This window comes from Mustelus asterias, chromosome 9, assembly GCF_964213995.1.
Source record: "Mustelus asterias chromosome 9, sMusAst1.hap1.1, whole genome shotgun sequence".
In the NCBI taxonomy this organism is placed as follows: domain Eukaryota; kingdom Metazoa; phylum Chordata; class Chondrichthyes; order Carcharhiniformes; family Triakidae; genus Mustelus; species Mustelus asterias.
The window spans coordinates 23,568,994-23,586,995 of NC_135809.1; the positions used below are offsets into that span (position 1 = coordinate 23,568,994).

Here is an 18,002-nt window from a genome sequence, read left to right on the forward strand (position 1 = left end):
CAGTAACTTCATTGCAGTGTTAATGTAAGCCTACTTGTGACACTAAAGAACAAAGAAAATTACATCACAGGAACAGGCCTTTCAGCCCTCCAAGCCTGCACTGACCATGCTGCCCGACTGAACTAAAAACCCCTACTCTTCCGGGAACCATATCCCTCTATTCCCATCCTATTCATGTACTTGTCAGGACACCCCTTAAAAGTCACGGCCATATCCGCTTCCACTGCCTAGTTCCAGGCACCCACCACCCTCTGTGTAAAAAACTTGCCTCGTACATCTCCTTTAAACCTTGCCCCTTGCACTTTAAACCTATGCCCCCTAGTAATTGACTCTTCCACCCTAGGAAAAAGCTTCTGACTATCCATTCTGTCCATACCCCTCGTAATCTTGTAGACTTCTATCAGGTCGCCCCTCAACCTCCGTCGTTCCAGTGAGAACAAACCAAGTTTCTCATAGCTAATAAATTTTTTTAAAAAATCTTATTTTTACTTGACTCCACGAGACCTGCTAGAGATGGGATATCTGAGATGTTATGCATCAAATGAATTTTTTTAAGAATGTAGAAGAATTGTGGAGAGAAGTTCAGACAGAAAGTCAAATGAAAGAATGTCAGTTTTTCTTTGAAGAGTAAAGAACAAAGGATTTAAAATGTCAACATGTGAATATTATTGTTGGTTTGTTTCTGTTCATTTTGGTTAATATTACTTCCAGTTCTGAAATCGATACTAATAAGTAGAAGCGGCACATCCTGCTTTTTACTTACCATCAATTAAGAACATTTAGGTGCAAAGCACAGAACATTTCTTAATTGAATAATTTTGCTCAGTAATGGGCCATAATTAATTGCAACAGTCAAAATCGAACACCCTTTCAAGCAGAGAAGAGTGCTTGCACAAAACGTGGCAGCACAGAACGTGGAAGGCTCTTACCTTTCTGCTGGGCTGTCAGGTTCAATATATGCAATCAGTGGTGGAGAAGACAAGGTCTCGGTGGCGAAGACACCACCCTGGAGCTGAATTCCAAACCCTATGATCGGGTCACTGGTTAGAACTATTTCTGCTGTCTCGGTGTGGACAATCTGGCCTGCGGGACCCACCGTACTGGAGGCTAAAGACACTGAAAAAAGGACAGTAGGAGGCATCACTTTCGGGTCACCAAGCAAAACAGAATCCCACTGATGTAACTCGTACTCAGTGCCAGGAAGGTAGGGGCCGTATTCACAAGCTCGGCTGATTCTGTGCTGCATCCACTAACGTGACCGACTGAAATGTAGCATGTTAATTACTGGAATATTATCTACTGCATTCAAAGTGTGAACTTCTGCGTATAAGTTACAACACACAAACAGGCCATTCATTCATCCCGACCAGTCTGTGTTAGTACCTGAAACAAAAATAGAAAAATGCTGGAAAATCTCAGCAGGTCTGACAGCATCTGTGGAGAGAGAATAGAGCCAACATTTTGAGTCAGGGCTACATTGACTCTATTCTCTCTCCACAGATGCTGTCAGAAGACACTTGTAGGTGGCACAGTGGTTAGCAGTGCTGCCTTGCAGCGCCACGGACCCGGGTTCAATTCCAGCCTTGGGCGACTGTCTATGTGGACACAGTAAGAAGTCTCACAACACCAGGTTAAAGTCCAATAGGTTTATTTGGAATCACGAGCTTGAGGAAGGAGCAGCATTCCAAAAGCTCGTGATTCCAAATAAATCTGTTGGACTTTAGCTTGGTGTTGTGAGACTTCTTACTGTGCCGACCCCAGTCCAACGCCGACATCTCCACATCATGTCTATGTAGAGTTTGGCACATTCTCCCCATGTCTACGTGGGTTTCTTCCTGCACTTCAAAGATGTGCGGGTTAAGTTGATTGGCCATGTTAAATTGTCCCTAAGTGTCAGGAGGTTATAGCAGGGTAAAGACCTGGGGTTACGGGGATAGGGCCTGGGTGGGATTGCTGTCGGTGCAGACTCAATGGGCCGAACGGCCTCCTTCTGCACTGTAGGGATTCTATAGAACGTCTGAATTTTTCCAGCATTTTCTGTTTTTGTTTCAGATTCCAGCATCCACAGTATTTTGCTTTTATCTGTGTGTCAGGGTCTACCTTCCAAGTGAGTAAACAGCTCAAATCACATTTACTTGCCAAATCCCTTTATCCCCCTTTCCATCATCCTACAAACTGTTCTACAGTCCTCCTTTTTCCCTGTTTCTGATGTGTCAGAAAACACACTGTTACTCGACTGAAGCTAGCCAGCCCAATGCAGCCGTGGGCATTATGGATGTTCTGTTCTCAGCCAGTGAAGCTTTCAATCAATTGGCTGTAAATCTTTTCCCAAGTACAGCCCAAAACAGCTATAAAATGAAAAATAAAAATCTGTCTTACTGATACGTCTCCCAGATACACAGGTAGCAACACAGTAAATCAATCATGTTGCTTTGAAGATAGAGCAAACATTTTTGGACCAACTTATTTCTTACCCTGTGTAGGTTTCACGTTAAATTATTCCCGGTAGCCGGTCGAATAATCAACACCAACCCGTAAGAAATAAATTCAATCACACTCGGCTAATTAATAAAAAGTTGAAACTTCCTTTGGCCGCACAGCGAGATAGTTTTCTCTGCACAGTATTTTCACCTATGATTATCAGCAATCTTTACAGTGGAACGGGCCACGTACAAGAGCTCTTGTAGTCCTTTTTTTTCATTTTTCTTCTCATCAGCGTTCCTCGAGGGCTTGTGGGATACAGATTGCGAGGTAGGGTCCCCATATTCAGGGAACTCAGGCTATATGCGCTCATGGAGGTAGGAGAGAATGATGTGGACACCAAAGCAGCTGGAGAAACAAAGAGAAAAATTGAGCATTCCCTCCACAGCAGACAACACAAGTCCACTGCCACACAAACACAGCTGTTATTTTTTTTTTGAAAAACATTCTTTGACCGCCAACTCTTATCATCTCCCAAAGGGCGGCACGGTAGCACAGTGGTTAGCACTGCTGCTTCACAGCTCCAGGGACCTGGGTTCGATTCCTGGCTTGGGTCACTGTCTGTGTGGAGTTTGCACATTCTCCTCGTGTCTGCGTGGGTTTCCTCCGGGTGCTCCGGTTTTATCCCATAGTCCAAAGATGTGCGGGTTAGGTTGATTGGCCATGCTAAAAATTGCCCTTAGTGTCCTGAGATGTGTAGGTTAGAGGGATTAGTGGGTAAATATGTAGGGATATGGGGGTAGGGCCTGAGTGGGATTGTGGTCGGTGCAGACTCGATGGGCCGAATGGCCTCTTTCTGTACGGTAGGGCTTCTATGATTCTAAGTTTACCTGCGAACCAGTTATAAAACCCGCCTGAAGTGCTTCGTTTCTGCAGCGTAGATTAGAGGGCTAGGGTGCAAGAGTGGCATTGCAGTAAAAGATCTGCAACGAGCTTATCGACTGGTGTTGGCAAATCTACTCCTCTTTCCATTGCTTATATTTCAGTATGGCAACAATTAATCAAAGTATCCAATGTGATCACAGAATGCAAATTTCTTGTTCGACATGTTCTTTTACTTTTATGAAGACTGTTTGATCTGCCTTTAGTCAGCAGCCTGTGGCACAGTGGTTAGCACTGCTGCCTTACAGCGCCAGAGACCTGGGTTCAATTCCAGCCTTGGGTGTGGAGTTTGCACCTTCTCCCCGTGTCGGCATGGGTATCCTCCGGTTGCTCCAGTTTCCTCCCGCAGTCCAAAGGTGTGCAGTTTAGATGGATTGGCCATGCTAAATTGCCCCTTAGGTTAGGGGGAGATAAATATGTGGGGCTACGGGGATAGAATCTGGGTGGGTTGCTCTGTTGGAGACTCGATGGGCCAAATGGGCCAAATTCCGCACTATAGGGATTCTATGATTCATATTCCCTTCACACACCTCTTCAATTTGGCAGCAAGAAAGAATATGGATGCAGTCAACTGATGAACAGTAGAATGGAATAGGACAGGAAGGTCCTGGGCTTGCTCACCAAACAGTATTGAGTTGGTCTACTCTGGAAAGGCAAATTAATGTAATAACTGTATTTCTCTATCTTTTGTTTAGGGAGGGGGAAAATTGGCCAGGTTTCCCAATCACAGTCCAGTTAGCCCTGCTGGTAGCACATTAGTCGATGCCAAGTGACGACAGTATTGTCTTCACAGGTATACCTTCTGCCACTGGACAACATGTTGAGACACATCGTCAATGTCTGCACATGAATAATGGCCACGCGAGTATTGCTGGAGGGTGCACAGTGCAATGGCACAGCCAGCTGGGAGTCAAGCCAACAAAGTTGATGAGGCCAGGAAGGCTGGCGACTGCAGAGGTGCTCACCCCAACCTTCCAACCCATCTATAGATGAAAAGAGGCTGCCTGAGGATTGGAGAACTGCAGTTTGTGAGGTAGTGTCCTTTATATTATCTCCTTGATTGACAAGGGGAGACGTATAAAGCTGGCAGTTACAGGCTAGGCTGCTGGTGCTGGGGAAGTTTTTACAGACAAAAGACTGGGAGAAAACCAGCATCCATTTGTACAAAGATGGACAAAATAAAGAAGAGCCAGCATGGTGTTGTAATGAACAAAGTAGGTTTGAAAACTGTTTTTGATAAGAGAGGGTTGATGAGGGAGGCGCAGTTGATATTGTATAAATGGAGTTTTAAATGGTGTTTGATAAATTGTAGCACAATAGGCTTGTTTGAAAAACTGAAGCATATGGGATGAAAGGGACATTGGCAACATGGATACAAGTTGGCGAAGACCGAGAGAAAAGAAGAGTTATGGCGAAATGTCATGGTATACAAGCATGAGGCATTTAGTAGTGTTTCCCCAAGCCTCGGTTCTAAGATCATATCTGCTTTTCATAAGAATGGATACCTTTGGCCTATTGGTACAGGGCACAATTTCAAAACCCTGCAAATGACTCAAAAACTGTCAGTTGTGAACAGTGAGGAAGCTATTAAGAGAACACAAACATTCTGGCAAAATAGGCAGACACGGAGCAGATAAAATTCAATGCAGGAAAGTATGATGCTTGGAGAAAGAATGAAGAAACATGAATACAATACCAAGTGGAATAGTATGGATGAACGAACAGAGACACTGAGCGGTGTTGCTGTACAAATGCTTGAAGACGGTAAGACAGATTAACAAAGCAGTTAATAAGGCATATGGGATCCTTGGCTTTATAAATGGAGGCATACAGAGCAAAAGCCAGGAGATGTTGCTGCATCGATGATGTACGGTAAGCTGGAGTTTTGGAGAAGGTACAGATTGATTGATTAGAAAGGCTGATTGAGATGAGGGGTTAGTTCTCTGGATGGATTGAAAAGTTTGAGAGGAAATTTGTTAAAATCATGAATGGCTTGGATGGAATAAAGGAAGTGAAACCATTTCCAATGGTGGAAGGGTCATTAACATTTGAGACGATTGGCAAAAGATAGAAGCAACATGCGGAAAACTGTTTTTGCGCAATGGGTGGTTATGAATTGGAATGCACAGCCTAGTGGGTGGTGGAAACAGATCCAGCAGTAACTTTCGAAAAGGAACTGGATAAATACTCAAAGCAGAAAACTTTACAGGCATAAAAGGGAAAAGAGTCAAAGAGTGGGACTGACTGGATTGCTCAAAGCAGACATGGTGGACTGAATGGTTTCATCATAGAATCAATCATGGAATCCCAGAATGAGGCCATTCAGCCCATTAAGCCTGCACCGACCACAATCCCACCCAGGCCCTATCCCCGTAACCCCACACATTTACCCTGCTAGTCCCCCGAACACCAAAGGGCAATTTAGCATGGACAATCAACTTAACCCGCACATCTTTGGAGTGTGGGAGGAAACTGGAGCACCCGGAGGAAATGCACGCAGACGCAGATAGTGACCCAAGGCTGGAATTGAACCCGGACCCCTGGCGCTGTGAGGCAGCAGTGCCTTCTGTATCTTTTATCCTGTGACCATCACTCCCTTCAGGGCAGGAGGCGAGATCTTTGTGGAGAAGTAACTAAATTACTATAACTATATAAAGGGAAACACATTTGTTTCTGCACTTAGTGCATCGCTTCAATTTCTTTCATTCTTGAATTGTTATGACCCATTATTTACAATAATGTGAATTTTTCTAAGTAAATCTAATTCAAACAACATTAAATCCCAATATAATATGTTGTGATTATCCTTAAAAGTTCTTACACTAAACTGGTTCCTGTATCATTTGCCCCGCTAGTGCAATTGCTATCAAAATGCCCCTCCTTTCATATGACATTACATCTATCTTTAGAAGAATGTCATGACAGATATTTCTGGATTCCATACCAATGAGATTTCACGGCACTGTGGCCACGTCCAAGAATAACATAACCAATAATACATATATTATGTAAAATAACAGCTGTGTATGTACGCAAACACAAAAGTTACTTGGTACAGAATATGTTAAGTTGATCCAAATGCATGCACACCAAGCATCAGATTAATTCTTTTGAAATTCTGGTTTGTTTTAAGGCATGACGATCCCACTCTCTTTAATACGCCCAAGACAATCGTTTCTTTGTTTCATCAGGTAATTGGAGTAATTATAGAAAGGATAAAGACCATCGATAGTCCGCATTCAGTTTTAAAAAGCACTAATCTATGCTTTTAGGATCTACAAATAGAAAGGTACATGGGATTCTGAATGTATGCTAATCGGCCACTTCACATGCAAAGAAATGAAAGATTTTTGAAACCTTTCATGTGAAAGTCCTTTCACTGGACAAGCCATTGTAGGAATGATAAAAAACCAGGTGAGACAAGTCTATTTTACTGAAGCTGCCTACATTTTGGTCTGTCAGGATTTTTTTAAAAAAGCATGATAATCTCGATGTTAGTGCCACCTTGGTGGCAAAAAAGACCAAAACAATGTACAGGTAAAACATTCAGAATTTAAGCAGAGGGATTGAAATCAACAGTAAACCTTTACTATGCAATTCTCCATTTCACGACTTGGCCTCTACAATTTTTATACTGATTGAGCCAGATTCCCACCATCAGTGACCCTTTTAAAATTCAATCAGCTGCAGGAATCAAAATGCCAAGAAGTGTAGATGCATTCTGGATTAGTGCCGAAAACTCCATTCCTTCAGAGTTAGACGAATGAGTTTTGCATGCCTAGTCATCAAGTATAGCTTAATGTTTAAGCCAAAAGTATTTATGGTTGGTGTTGCTGGATTAGGTAAGAGGATAGGATGAAATCACCAATAGTTTCTGCTCCCCATCATTACAAACAACTCTTGTTAAGAAAGTGGATTTTGGGTGCAGACAGTATGGGGGTTGGCAGCTATTGTACCGTCCCCTAAACAAGTTAACATTCAGTAAGTTTACGTGCAGAATAGCCAATTTGGTGAGTTACTAGAAGGTTGCTGGCACTAATAGAGCCAGAATCAGAGGATGAAGAAAGGGAGAAAGCAGGAAGGAATAGAGATATAGAAGCAGGCAAAACAAAATGATGGGAAAAGTTATCATGTTCTTGTGAACTATTTGACTTTTAAAAGGTTTGCAAATAGTAAGACTCCTTCAATGAAAGCACGCAACTGGTTTGCTATAGTTTTAATACTCTGCTCCTTTATTGATGCTAGCAGTTGCTGGCTGGTTTTAAGAAAAGGTTTTTGGTTAAGGATAGACATTCATGCAGTATTTCACATTTGAGCCAGCGCAGTGTCAGCCAATCAGAGTATGGAATTCTGCTTTATGGTTCCTCCAGAATCACTTCTGACCATTTTGGTGAACAGCTTCTGTTAAGTTTAAGTTTATTATTAGTGTCACAAGTCGGCTTACATTAACACAACAATGAAGTTACTGTAAAAATCCCCTCGTCACCACACTCTGGCGCCTGTTTGGGTACACTGAGGGAGAATTTAGCATGGCCAATACACCTAACCCGCACGTCTTTTGGACTGTGGGAGGAAACTGGAGCATCTGGAGGAAACCCACGCAGACACTGGGAGAACGTGCAGACTTCACACAGACAGCGACCCAAGCCGGGAATCGAACCTGGGTCCCTAGTGCTGTGAGGCAGCAATGCTAACTATGTCTGATTTGAGAAATTATTCATTTAAAAAATTTAAAATTGTCAGCACTTGTTAATTAATCCTTTTCGAGATCAGTTTCTACTTCAGATACGAGTGTTGATTTAGAATAGCCCTGGTGTTAGGTTTTCTAGATGTGGAGATGCCGGCGTTGGACTGGGGTAAACACAGTAAGAAGTTTAACAACACCAGGTTAAAGTCCAACAGGTTTATTTGGTAGCAAAAGCCACACAAGCTTTTGGAGCTCCAAGCCCCTTCTTCAGGTGAGTGGGAATTCTGTTCACAAACAGGGCATATAAAGACACAGACTCAATTTACATGAATTTCATCAATTTACAATTTCATGTAAATTGAGTCTGTGTCTTTATATGCCCTGTTTGTGAACAGAATTCCCACTCACCTGAAGAAGGGGCTTGGAGCTCCGAAAGCTTGTGTGGCTTTTGCTACCAAATAAACCTGTTGGACTTTAACCTGGTGTTGTTAAACTTCTTACTGTGTTAGGTTTTCTAACCAGCTCATTTGTATTACACTGGTTAAAATTGGGTTTCGACAAAACTTGGCTTGCTACTGCATGGTGCTGTTTAATTTCAGTGGTTTCAGTCCACCAGAATGATGAGCAAGAATAAACTATTAACCTATATCAGAGGGAAGCAAATTCACAATGGTTATTTTTAGTCAGCTTCCTGTTTTATATGCTCATTTATATTATTATATTTATCTGTGACTCATTCTCCATGAATACGATGGCAAAGAAACAAATAAAATGACTAAAATTTCTATAGCAGGTTAGGTATTGGTACTTAGAGCAGCTTTATTTAGTTGTTTTTTTTTTGTTAAGAAGGGCAGCACAGTGGCACAGTGGTTAGCACTGCTGCCTCACAGGTTCGATTCCCGGCTTGGGTCACTGTCTGTGTGGAGTCTGCACGTCCTCCCCGTGTCTGCGTGGGTTTCCTCCGGGTGCTCCGGTTTCCTCCCACAGTCCAAAGATGTGTGGGTTAGGTTGATTGGCCAGGTTAAAAATTGCCCCTGAGAATCCTAAAATGCGTAGGTTAGAGGGATTAGCGGGTAAATATGTGGGGGTAGGGCCTGGGTGGGATTGTGGTCGGTGCAGACTCGATGGGCCGAATGGCCTCCTTCTGCACTGTAGGGTTTCTATGATTTCTATGATAATACAGTTCAGTCTCTCACATGATGTGCCATTGAGCCGAGGGTGCTTCTCAAACTATTCGAGCTTATTTAATTGTCTGCTTTTAGAAAGCTTCCCAAATTATGTTTTAAAGTGTGTATTTTCGCTTTCATTTCCCGCACCAATTTTCTCCACTTTCTCTGAAACCATTTATTCCCAGACTCCAAAGCCAGTAATTCCCTCAAGTAGCATAAGACAGGAAAAGGAGTAGAGGAAGGTGAATCTGCAGGCCACCCCCAGTCATCATCCTCTTCTATTTGGCCCCTCCCAGCCTGACTGCCACACAGACGCAAAGATGTGCCGATTAGGTGGATTGACCATGCTGAATTGTCCCTTAGTGTCAGGGGGACTTGTTAGGGTAAATGCATGGGATTATGGGGATAGTGCCTGGGTGGGATTGTGGTCGGTGCAAGCTCGATGGGCTGAATGGCCTCCTTCTGCACTGTACCATCCTATGATTCCATGATTCTCTGTATCACTTTGGTAGTGGTTTAAAAGATTACGAGGGACATGGGCAGAGTGGATAGGGAGCAGCTGTTTCCCTTAGTTGAAGGGTCAGTCACAAGGCGACATAGGGTTCACGGTGTGGGGCAGGAGGTTTAGGGGGGATGTGAGGGAAAAACCTTTTTTATCCAGAGGGTGGTGATGGTCTGGAATGCGCTGCCTGGGAGGAGGGTAGAGGTGGGTTTAAAGGATGTGGCCTCACATCCTTTAAAAGTAAGGCCACATTTGGAATACTGTGTACAGTTCTGGTCACCCTATTATAGAAAGGATATTATTAAACTAGAAAGAATGCAGAAAAGATTTACTAGGATGCTCCGGGACTTAATAGTTTGAGCTGTAAGGAGAGGCTGAATAGATTGGGACTTTTTTCCCTGGAGTATAGAAGGCTTAGGGGTGATCTTATAGAGTTCTATGAAATAATGAGGGGCACAGATCAGCTAGATCTATATCAACATCTTTTCCCAATGGTAGGGGAGTCTAAAACTAGCGGGCATAGGTTTAAGGTGAGAGGGGAGAGACACAAAAGGGTCCAGAGGGGTAATTTTTTCACACACAGGGTGGTGAGTGTCTGGAACAAGCTGCCAGAGGTCGTAGTAGAAGCGGGTACATTTTTGTCTTTTAAAAAGCATTTAGACAGTTACATGGGTAGATTGGCATAGAGGAACATGGGCCAAATGTGGGCAATTGGGACTAGCTTAGTGGTTAAAAAAATAAGGGCGACATGGGCTGAAGGGCCTGTTTCCATGCTGTAAACTTCTATGACTCGATGGGCACTTGGCACATCATAACATTCAGGGCTATGGGCCAAGTACAGATAAATGGGATCAGGTGGGAGTTTAGGTGTTTCTTGCATGTCGGTGCAGACTCGATAGGCCAAAAGGCCGCTTCTGCACTGTGTGATTCTACGCATTTATGAAAAATACATCACGGGCTCTTGCATAACACGCAGCAATTAGAATATCAGGTCACAGTAACGTGCTCTGATTTGTTGTTGAGCAAGGGAATTTCTCTTGGAAGAAAGCTGCTAGGGCGGGGCTGAGAGAAGGGGGTGCTGCTCGCAGGAGGATTATAGGTCAGAGGTTGTGACACCCACAAGGTTCACGTGTTTTGGCTCATTCTTTACACAATGCACTTTAGCAAATGCATCACTTACGAATATTGCCACAATAAATATAATGCTGAGTGAAAAAAAAATCTTAAGTTTTAAGCAAGGCCTTTGACAAGGTCCCTCATGGGAGGTTAGTTAGGAAGGTTCAGTCGCTAGGTATACATGGGGAGGTAGTAAATTGGATAAGACACTGGCTCAATGGAAGAAGCCAGAGAGTGGTTGTGGAGGATTGCTTCTCTGAGTGGAGGCCTGTGACTAGTGGTGTGCCGCAGGGATCGGTGTTGGGTCCATTGTTGTTTGTCATCTATATCAATGATCTGGATGATAATGTGGTCAATTGGATCAGCAAGTTTGCTGATGATACAAAGATTGGAGGTGTAGTGGACAGTGAGGAAGGTTTTCAAAGCTTGCAGAGGGATTTGGACATACTAGAAAAATGGGCTGAAAAATGGCAAATGGAGTTTAACGCGGACAAGTGTGAGATATTGCACTTTGGAGGGACAAACCAAAGAAGAACGTACAGGGTAAATGGTAGGACTCTGAAGAGTGCAGTTGAACAGAGGGATCTGGGAATACAGGTACAGAATTCCCTAAAAGTGACGTCACAGGTGGATAGGGTCGTATAGAGTGCCTTTGGTACATTGGCCTTTATAAATCGGAGTATCGAGTATAAAAGTTGGAGTGTTATGGTAAGGTTATATAAGGCATTGGTGAGGCCGAATTTGGAGTACTGTGTACAGTTTTGGTCACCTAGTTACAGGAAGGATGTAAATAAGATTGAAAGAGTGCAGAGAAGGTTCACAAGGATGTTGCCGGGACTTGAGAAGCTGAGTTACAGAGAGAGATTGAATAGGTTGGGACTTTATTCCCTGGAGCGTAGAAGATTGAGGGGAGATTTGATAGAGGTGTATAAGATTTTGATGGGTATAGATAGAGTGAATGCAAGCAGGCTTTTTCCGCTGAGGCTAGGGGAGAAAAAAACCAGGGGGCATGGGTTAAGGGTGAAAGGAGAAAAGTTTAAAGGGAATATTAGGGGGGGCTTCTTCATGCAGAGAGTGGTGGGAGTGTGGAATGAGCTGCCAGATAAAGTGGTCAATGCGGGGTCACTTTTAACATTTAAGAAAAACTTGGACGGGTTCATGGATGAGAGGGGTGTGGAGGGATATGGTCCAAGTGCAGGTCAGTGGGACTAGGCATAAAATGGTTCGGCACAGACAAGAAGGGCCAAAAGGCCTGTTTCTGAGCTGTAATTTTCTATGGTTCTATGGTTAACATTGATTGTCCAGGTTTCCTGAAGAAAGAACATACCATAATAAAGCAGATAGGTCTACTAATGGCTTTCCGTCCTAAGAGTGCTAAAGACTTCCTAGCCTCACCACTGCTTGGAGATGAGTACAATCAACCCAGAATAACCCCGTACCTCTTCCACTCCTCCTCCTGCCCATTTTCTCTTAATCATGTAGGGAGTGTCTGGTCTCCACTCAACACCAACCCACAGCAATACTTTCACAAGTAGGCTTACATTAACATTGCAATGAAAATCCCCTAGTCGCCACACTCCGGCGTCTGTTCGGGTACACTGAGGGAGAATTTAGCATGGCCAATGCACCCTAACCAGCACGTCATTCAGACTGTGGGAGGAAACCGGAGCACCCAGAGGAAACCCACGCAGACACGGGAGAACGTGCAGACTCCGCACAGACAGTGACCCAGGCACGGAATTGAACCCGGGTCCCTGGCGCTGTGAGGCAGCAGTGCTAACCACTGTGCCACTGTGCTGCCCTAAATCAGCTATCCAACAGCATGGGTTAAATCGAGCCTTCATTGTCCTACCTCAGCACTGTTGCATTTGGTCTGTTGCTCAATCTTCAGTGCCTCCCCAAAGAATTTTACCCCAGAGTTCTATGCAGAGCTCTTTTCAAAGATATGCTTTAAGGGCTTGACTCCATGAAGCACGCAGAAGAAATCTTCCCCAATGCTGGAATTATTATTTACAATATCTATCTTCTTTGTCCGTGTACAGGTAAATTGCTACTGATCAAAAAATTAATATTTTTATTCAGACATATTGATCTAGCCTTAGATATACTAGCCCAGGTGATGTGAAAGTTAACAGTACTACCATAGTTGTGAACTTAAGCTGTAAGGTTATAAGTTAATCGTCAAACACATTTATCCATCGAATGACTTGATCATTTCATTAGTGGTTTCAACCCATGCAAACAGAACATGGGACAGAAAACTGGTGAATAAAAGGACAGGAGGAAAAAACAAAGTGTGGAACATTACGAAGATTGTTTTGAGGAGAAGGTTTCTGGCATTTCAAGGTCGTCATCCTACAATGGTCAGGGTGGTAGGTGTTATAGGGTTGGTAGGTGAGGAAGTTGCTGCTGTTGCTTCCACAAGTGTCCCAGGCAAGTTGTCTGCTGCTCCTTTGAACCCTGACTGTCCACATGAAGGATGATGGGAATCGCACACAAAAAAAGACAGAACGGAGCAGAAAAGAGGGAAAGACAACAGAATTATACAGATCGCAACATCTAACAGAGGAGAAAGCAGTTTAGAGTAGAAAGAATGATGACCTTTTTCATCAGCTGCTGAAACAGCTCCCTTTTAAAAATTGACATATATGCACACAAAGGGGCGGAATTTTACCGACACGTCCACCCGAGGTTCGCACGATCACGCCCGAGGCCAAAGCAGAATGCCATTCTCCGAGCCTCGCCCGCCCCCGGAATCGGGGCGGGCGTGCCGGTAAAATTCCAGCCGCCATCTCCAAAATGTCACAGGAATTCTCCAGGCCTCCCAACGTAACTATAGTGGCAGACTGCTGAAACTTCCAAAGAAATGGCTGAAAGTGGATGCTTACACCATTTCTCTGAGCTTCTGTTCGGCCTTTCAGAGTTGCGATGGGAAATTGGGAGAAGCCCTATGGAACCTCAAGTGTGCTGCTCCATATTCAATGTATTACACTTGAGAGGTTTAAATCAATCTTCAAACAACCACGTGCAAAATAACAGTACGAGGCTGCACTGTGTGAAAGCTTTAACTTCTATTTTCCCATACATATAAAAAGTTACACGCAACAACCAAATACTTTGCAAGACAAAGTGACTAATAAAACTATATTTTGAAATGTTCCCATCTAAAGTGTATGGGGTATATTTTCCTCTTTTTTTTGGTTGAAAAATATGGAATGAATTTATTTTTATGTTTAATAGCTGCCAAACAAAACTGGGAGTTGACTTTAGCTGCTTTTGTCCAAACATGAATTTGACAACAGGAATGACAGGAAACAACACAAATACATGTAGCTGCTTTAATGTAACCTTCTTGACTGTATGGAACCTAACTAGAGACAGACTGGCTGCCACAAAAGGACACCGTGGCACAATGGTTAGCACAGCCGCCTCACAGCGCCAAGGACCCGGGTTCAATTCCAGCCAAGGGTGACTGTCTGTGTGGAGTTTGCACATTCTCCTTGTGGTGCTCTGGTTCCCTCCCATAGTTCAAAGATGCGCCGGTTAGGTAGATGGGGCCATGTTGAATTGTTCCTTGGTGTCCCAAGATGTGTAGACTAGGGTGGGCATTAGTGAGGTAAATACATGGGGCTAGGGGGATAGGGCATGGGTGGGATGGACAATCGTTACAGGTGCCATGGGCCGAAAGGCCATTTCTGGACTGTAGGGATTCTGTGATTCCATGAATTGCTTGGGATTGTCACACAAAGAGGGCTAGGAAATCATTCACGGGAATACTCTGGAAAATTTCCAAAATCTCCTCTGGCCAGCCTGTGCCTGGATATGACCAGGACAGACAGTCAATATTAAATATTCAGAGGAGACATATTGGACTCGCAATGTCAATTTCTTCTCTCTTGACAGATAGTGCCAGATTCAAAGAACAAACAAAGACCCGGACAGCACTTGAACAGGCCCTTCGGCCCACCAAGTCTGTGCCGACACGGATGCCTCTCTAATCTAATATTTTCTTGCCTCTACGTGGTCCATATCCCTCTATTTCCTGCCTATTCATGTATCTATCCAGATGCCTCTTGAACGTTGTTATAGAATCTGCTTCCACCACCTCCTCCGGCAGCGCGTTCCAGGCATTCACCGTCCTCGGTGTGAAAAGTTTGCCCGTTGCATCTCTTTTAAACTTTACTCCTCTCACTTTCAACCAATGCCCCCGAGTAATTGACCCTTCAACCCTGGGAAAAAGACTCTGACTATCCACTCTATCCAAGCCTGTCATAATCTTGTAAACCTCATTAGGTCCCCCCCTCATCCTCCAATGCTCCAATGAAAACAATCCAAGTTTGTTCAACCTTTCTTCATAGTCCATATCCTCCAAACCAGGCAACATCCTGCTAAATCTCTTCTGCATCCTTCCCAATGCATCAAAATCAGTGAGTATTTCTACCACTTTCCTCTTTTTATTTATCTAAAGGTAGAGGAGTGTTGTTTGCAATTGTATAGGGTGTTGGTGAGAACACATTTGGAGTGTTCTGTCCAGTTTTGGTCTCCTCATTTGAGGAAGGATGCAGTGGCATTGGAGGCAGTTTAGAGGAGGTTCATCAGATTGATTCCAGGGATGAAAGGGTTGCTGTCTGAGGAGAGATTAAACAGTTTGGGCTTATACTCGTTGGAGTTTAGAAGGATGAGAGGATCTGGTTGAGGTACATAAAACTTTAAAAGGGATTGATAGGGTAAATGTAGACCAAATGTTTCCTCTTATGGGGCAATCTATGGGACAAAAAGTCACAGGTGTAGGTTGAGAGGCTGTACATTTAAAACTGAGATGAGGAGGAGCCACTTCTCACAGAGGGTGGTGAATTTGTGGAACTCACTGCCCCGATAGCACGGTGGAGTCTGAATCATTAAATGGTATCAAGGAGGAGACAGATATATTTCTGTAAAAGACGGGTTAAAGGGATATGGGGGCAAGTGGGGAAGTGGATTTGAGACCAGGGAGAGGTCAGCCATGATCTGAATGAATGGTGGAGGAGACTTAAAGGGCTGAATTTGCCTACTTCTGCTCCTAATTTCTATGTTTCTATGTTCCTATTTCAGATTTCCAGCATTCCCAGTATCATGCTTTTATTACAGCAAAATTTTCTGTTCACCCAGCTGTGGCCTAAGAAATAAGCTCAAAAACCTGGTTTACAGATAAGAGCATAGAGTCTTGTTGGACTGATTGATGGAGCGTGTCTGTTCCAACATTAGCTCCCACGCACAGTATCATCTACCATCTAACATCAGCTGGTAGTCCCGACAATTAGATATGTTACAACACAAATTAAATACTCACCCACTGAAATGAATAAACTTAATAGCTGACAAATCCGTCATTAGTTAATTTAATCGTTCGTGTGTAACTTTCATGCAGGATTGGTCGTTAAAGTAGAATCATAGAATCCCTACAGTGCAGAAGGAGGCCACTCGGCCCATTGAGTCCACACCGACTACAATCCCATCCAGGCCCTATTCCCGTAACACCACATATTTACCCTCGCTAGTCCCCCTGACACTAAGGGGCAATTTAGCATGGCCAATCCACCGAACCCACACATCTTTGGACTGGGGGAGGAAACTGGAGCACCTGGAGGAAACCCATGCAGACACGGGGAGAAGAGGCCGGAATTGAACCTGGGTCCCTGGCACTGTGAGGCAGCAGTGCTAACCACTGTGCCACCATGTCACCTTGTTGTGAGCAGCTCATTCATTCAAATTAATGGATTTTTGACAAAAATTGTCAAGTGTTTTGGGATCTCATGAGATGAAATGCATGCCTTTCCTTCAAATATTTTACATATTTCATTCACAACTTTAGAAAAAAAACTCTAGTTGTCTTATCATCCAAATGTGTTCAAACTTCCACCCTCTCAATATTAAGTTATTGACTTGCAGTTGTTCATTCGAGTGCATCAATACCTTATTCATTTCATTCATATCCTTTAGATTGACATTTAAAGCTTCACCTCCCCTACAGTATGTCCATTCACCTACCCAGAGTGGCTGACATTGTAGGTGTGAGCAGTTCATTCATTCAAATTGATGGTTGCCAATTGTAAATTAATTCATTCGAGTAGGTGAGCTCTCAACCCCACCAGAAAGGGTCAAGTAATGTTGGGGCTGCTATTGGAAATCAGGTTAATAAGCAGAACGCAACAGTATCCCTCTGGCCAAGTTTGCCGATGATACAAAGATAGGTGGAGGGGCAGGTAGTATTGAGGAGGTGGGGAGGCTGCAGAAAGATTTAGACAGTTTAGGAGAGTGGTCCAAGAAGTGGCTGATGAAATTCAACGTGGGCAAGTGCGAGGTCGTACACTTTGGAAAAAAGAATAGAGGCATGGACTATTTTCTAAACGGTGACAAAATTCATAATGCTAAAGTGCAAAGGGACTTGGGAGTCCTAGTCCAGGATTCTCTAAAGGTAAACTTGCAGGTTGAGTCCGTAATTAAGAAAGCAAATGTAATGTTGTCATTTATCTCAAGAGGCTTGGAATACAAAAGCAGGGATGTACTTCTGAGGCTTTATAAAGCACTGGTTAGGCCCCATTTGGAGTACTGTGAGCAATTTTGGGCCCCACACCTCAGGAAGGACATACTGGCACTGGAGCGGGTCCAGCGGAGATTCACACGGATGATCCCAGGAATGGTAGGCCTGACATACGATGAACGTCTGAAGATCGTGGGATTATATTCATTGGAGTTTAGGAGGTTGAGGGGAGATCTGATAGAAACTTACAAGATAATGAACGGCTTAGATAGGATGGACGTAGGGAAGTTGTTTCCATTAACAGGGGAGACTAGGACGCGGGGGCACAGCCTTAGAATAAAAGGGAGTCACTTTAGAACAGAGATGAGGAGAAATTTCTTCAGCCAGAGAGTGGTGGGTCTGTGGAATTCATTGCCACAGAGGGCTGTGGAGGCCGAGACGTTGAGCGTCTTCAAGACAGAAATTGATAAATTCTTGATTTCTCGAGGAATTAAGGGCTATGGGGAGAGAGCGGGTAAATGGAGTTGAAATCAACCATGATTGAATGGTGGAGTGGACTCGATGGGCCGAATGGCCTTACTTCCGCTCCTATGTCTTATGGTCTTATCTATCATTAATTACTTTTCTACAGTAAGTGATGGCTAC

At 43.7% G+C, this 18,002-nt stretch overlaps 1 protein-coding gene across 2 annotated transcripts in view; it reads right to left on the reverse strand.

Annotated features, from left to right (window-relative positions):
• The window catches only part of grip1 (glutamate receptor interacting protein 1), a 144,173-nt gene that overhangs the window by 75,405 nt on the left and 50,766 nt on the right, over positions 1-18,002 (reverse strand). For both annotated transcript variants that reach the window (XM_078219825.1, XM_078219824.1), the window contains exons 10-12: positions 13,146-13,301; positions 2,674-2,829; positions 930-1,116 (exon numbers count right to left, since the gene is read on the reverse strand). In XM_078219825.1, the coding sequence (XP_078075951.1) occupies positions 930-1,116; positions 2,674-2,829; positions 13,146-13,301 (499 nt within the window). The remainder of the gene's footprint in view (positions 1-929; positions 1,117-2,673; positions 2,830-13,145; positions 13,302-18,002) is intronic.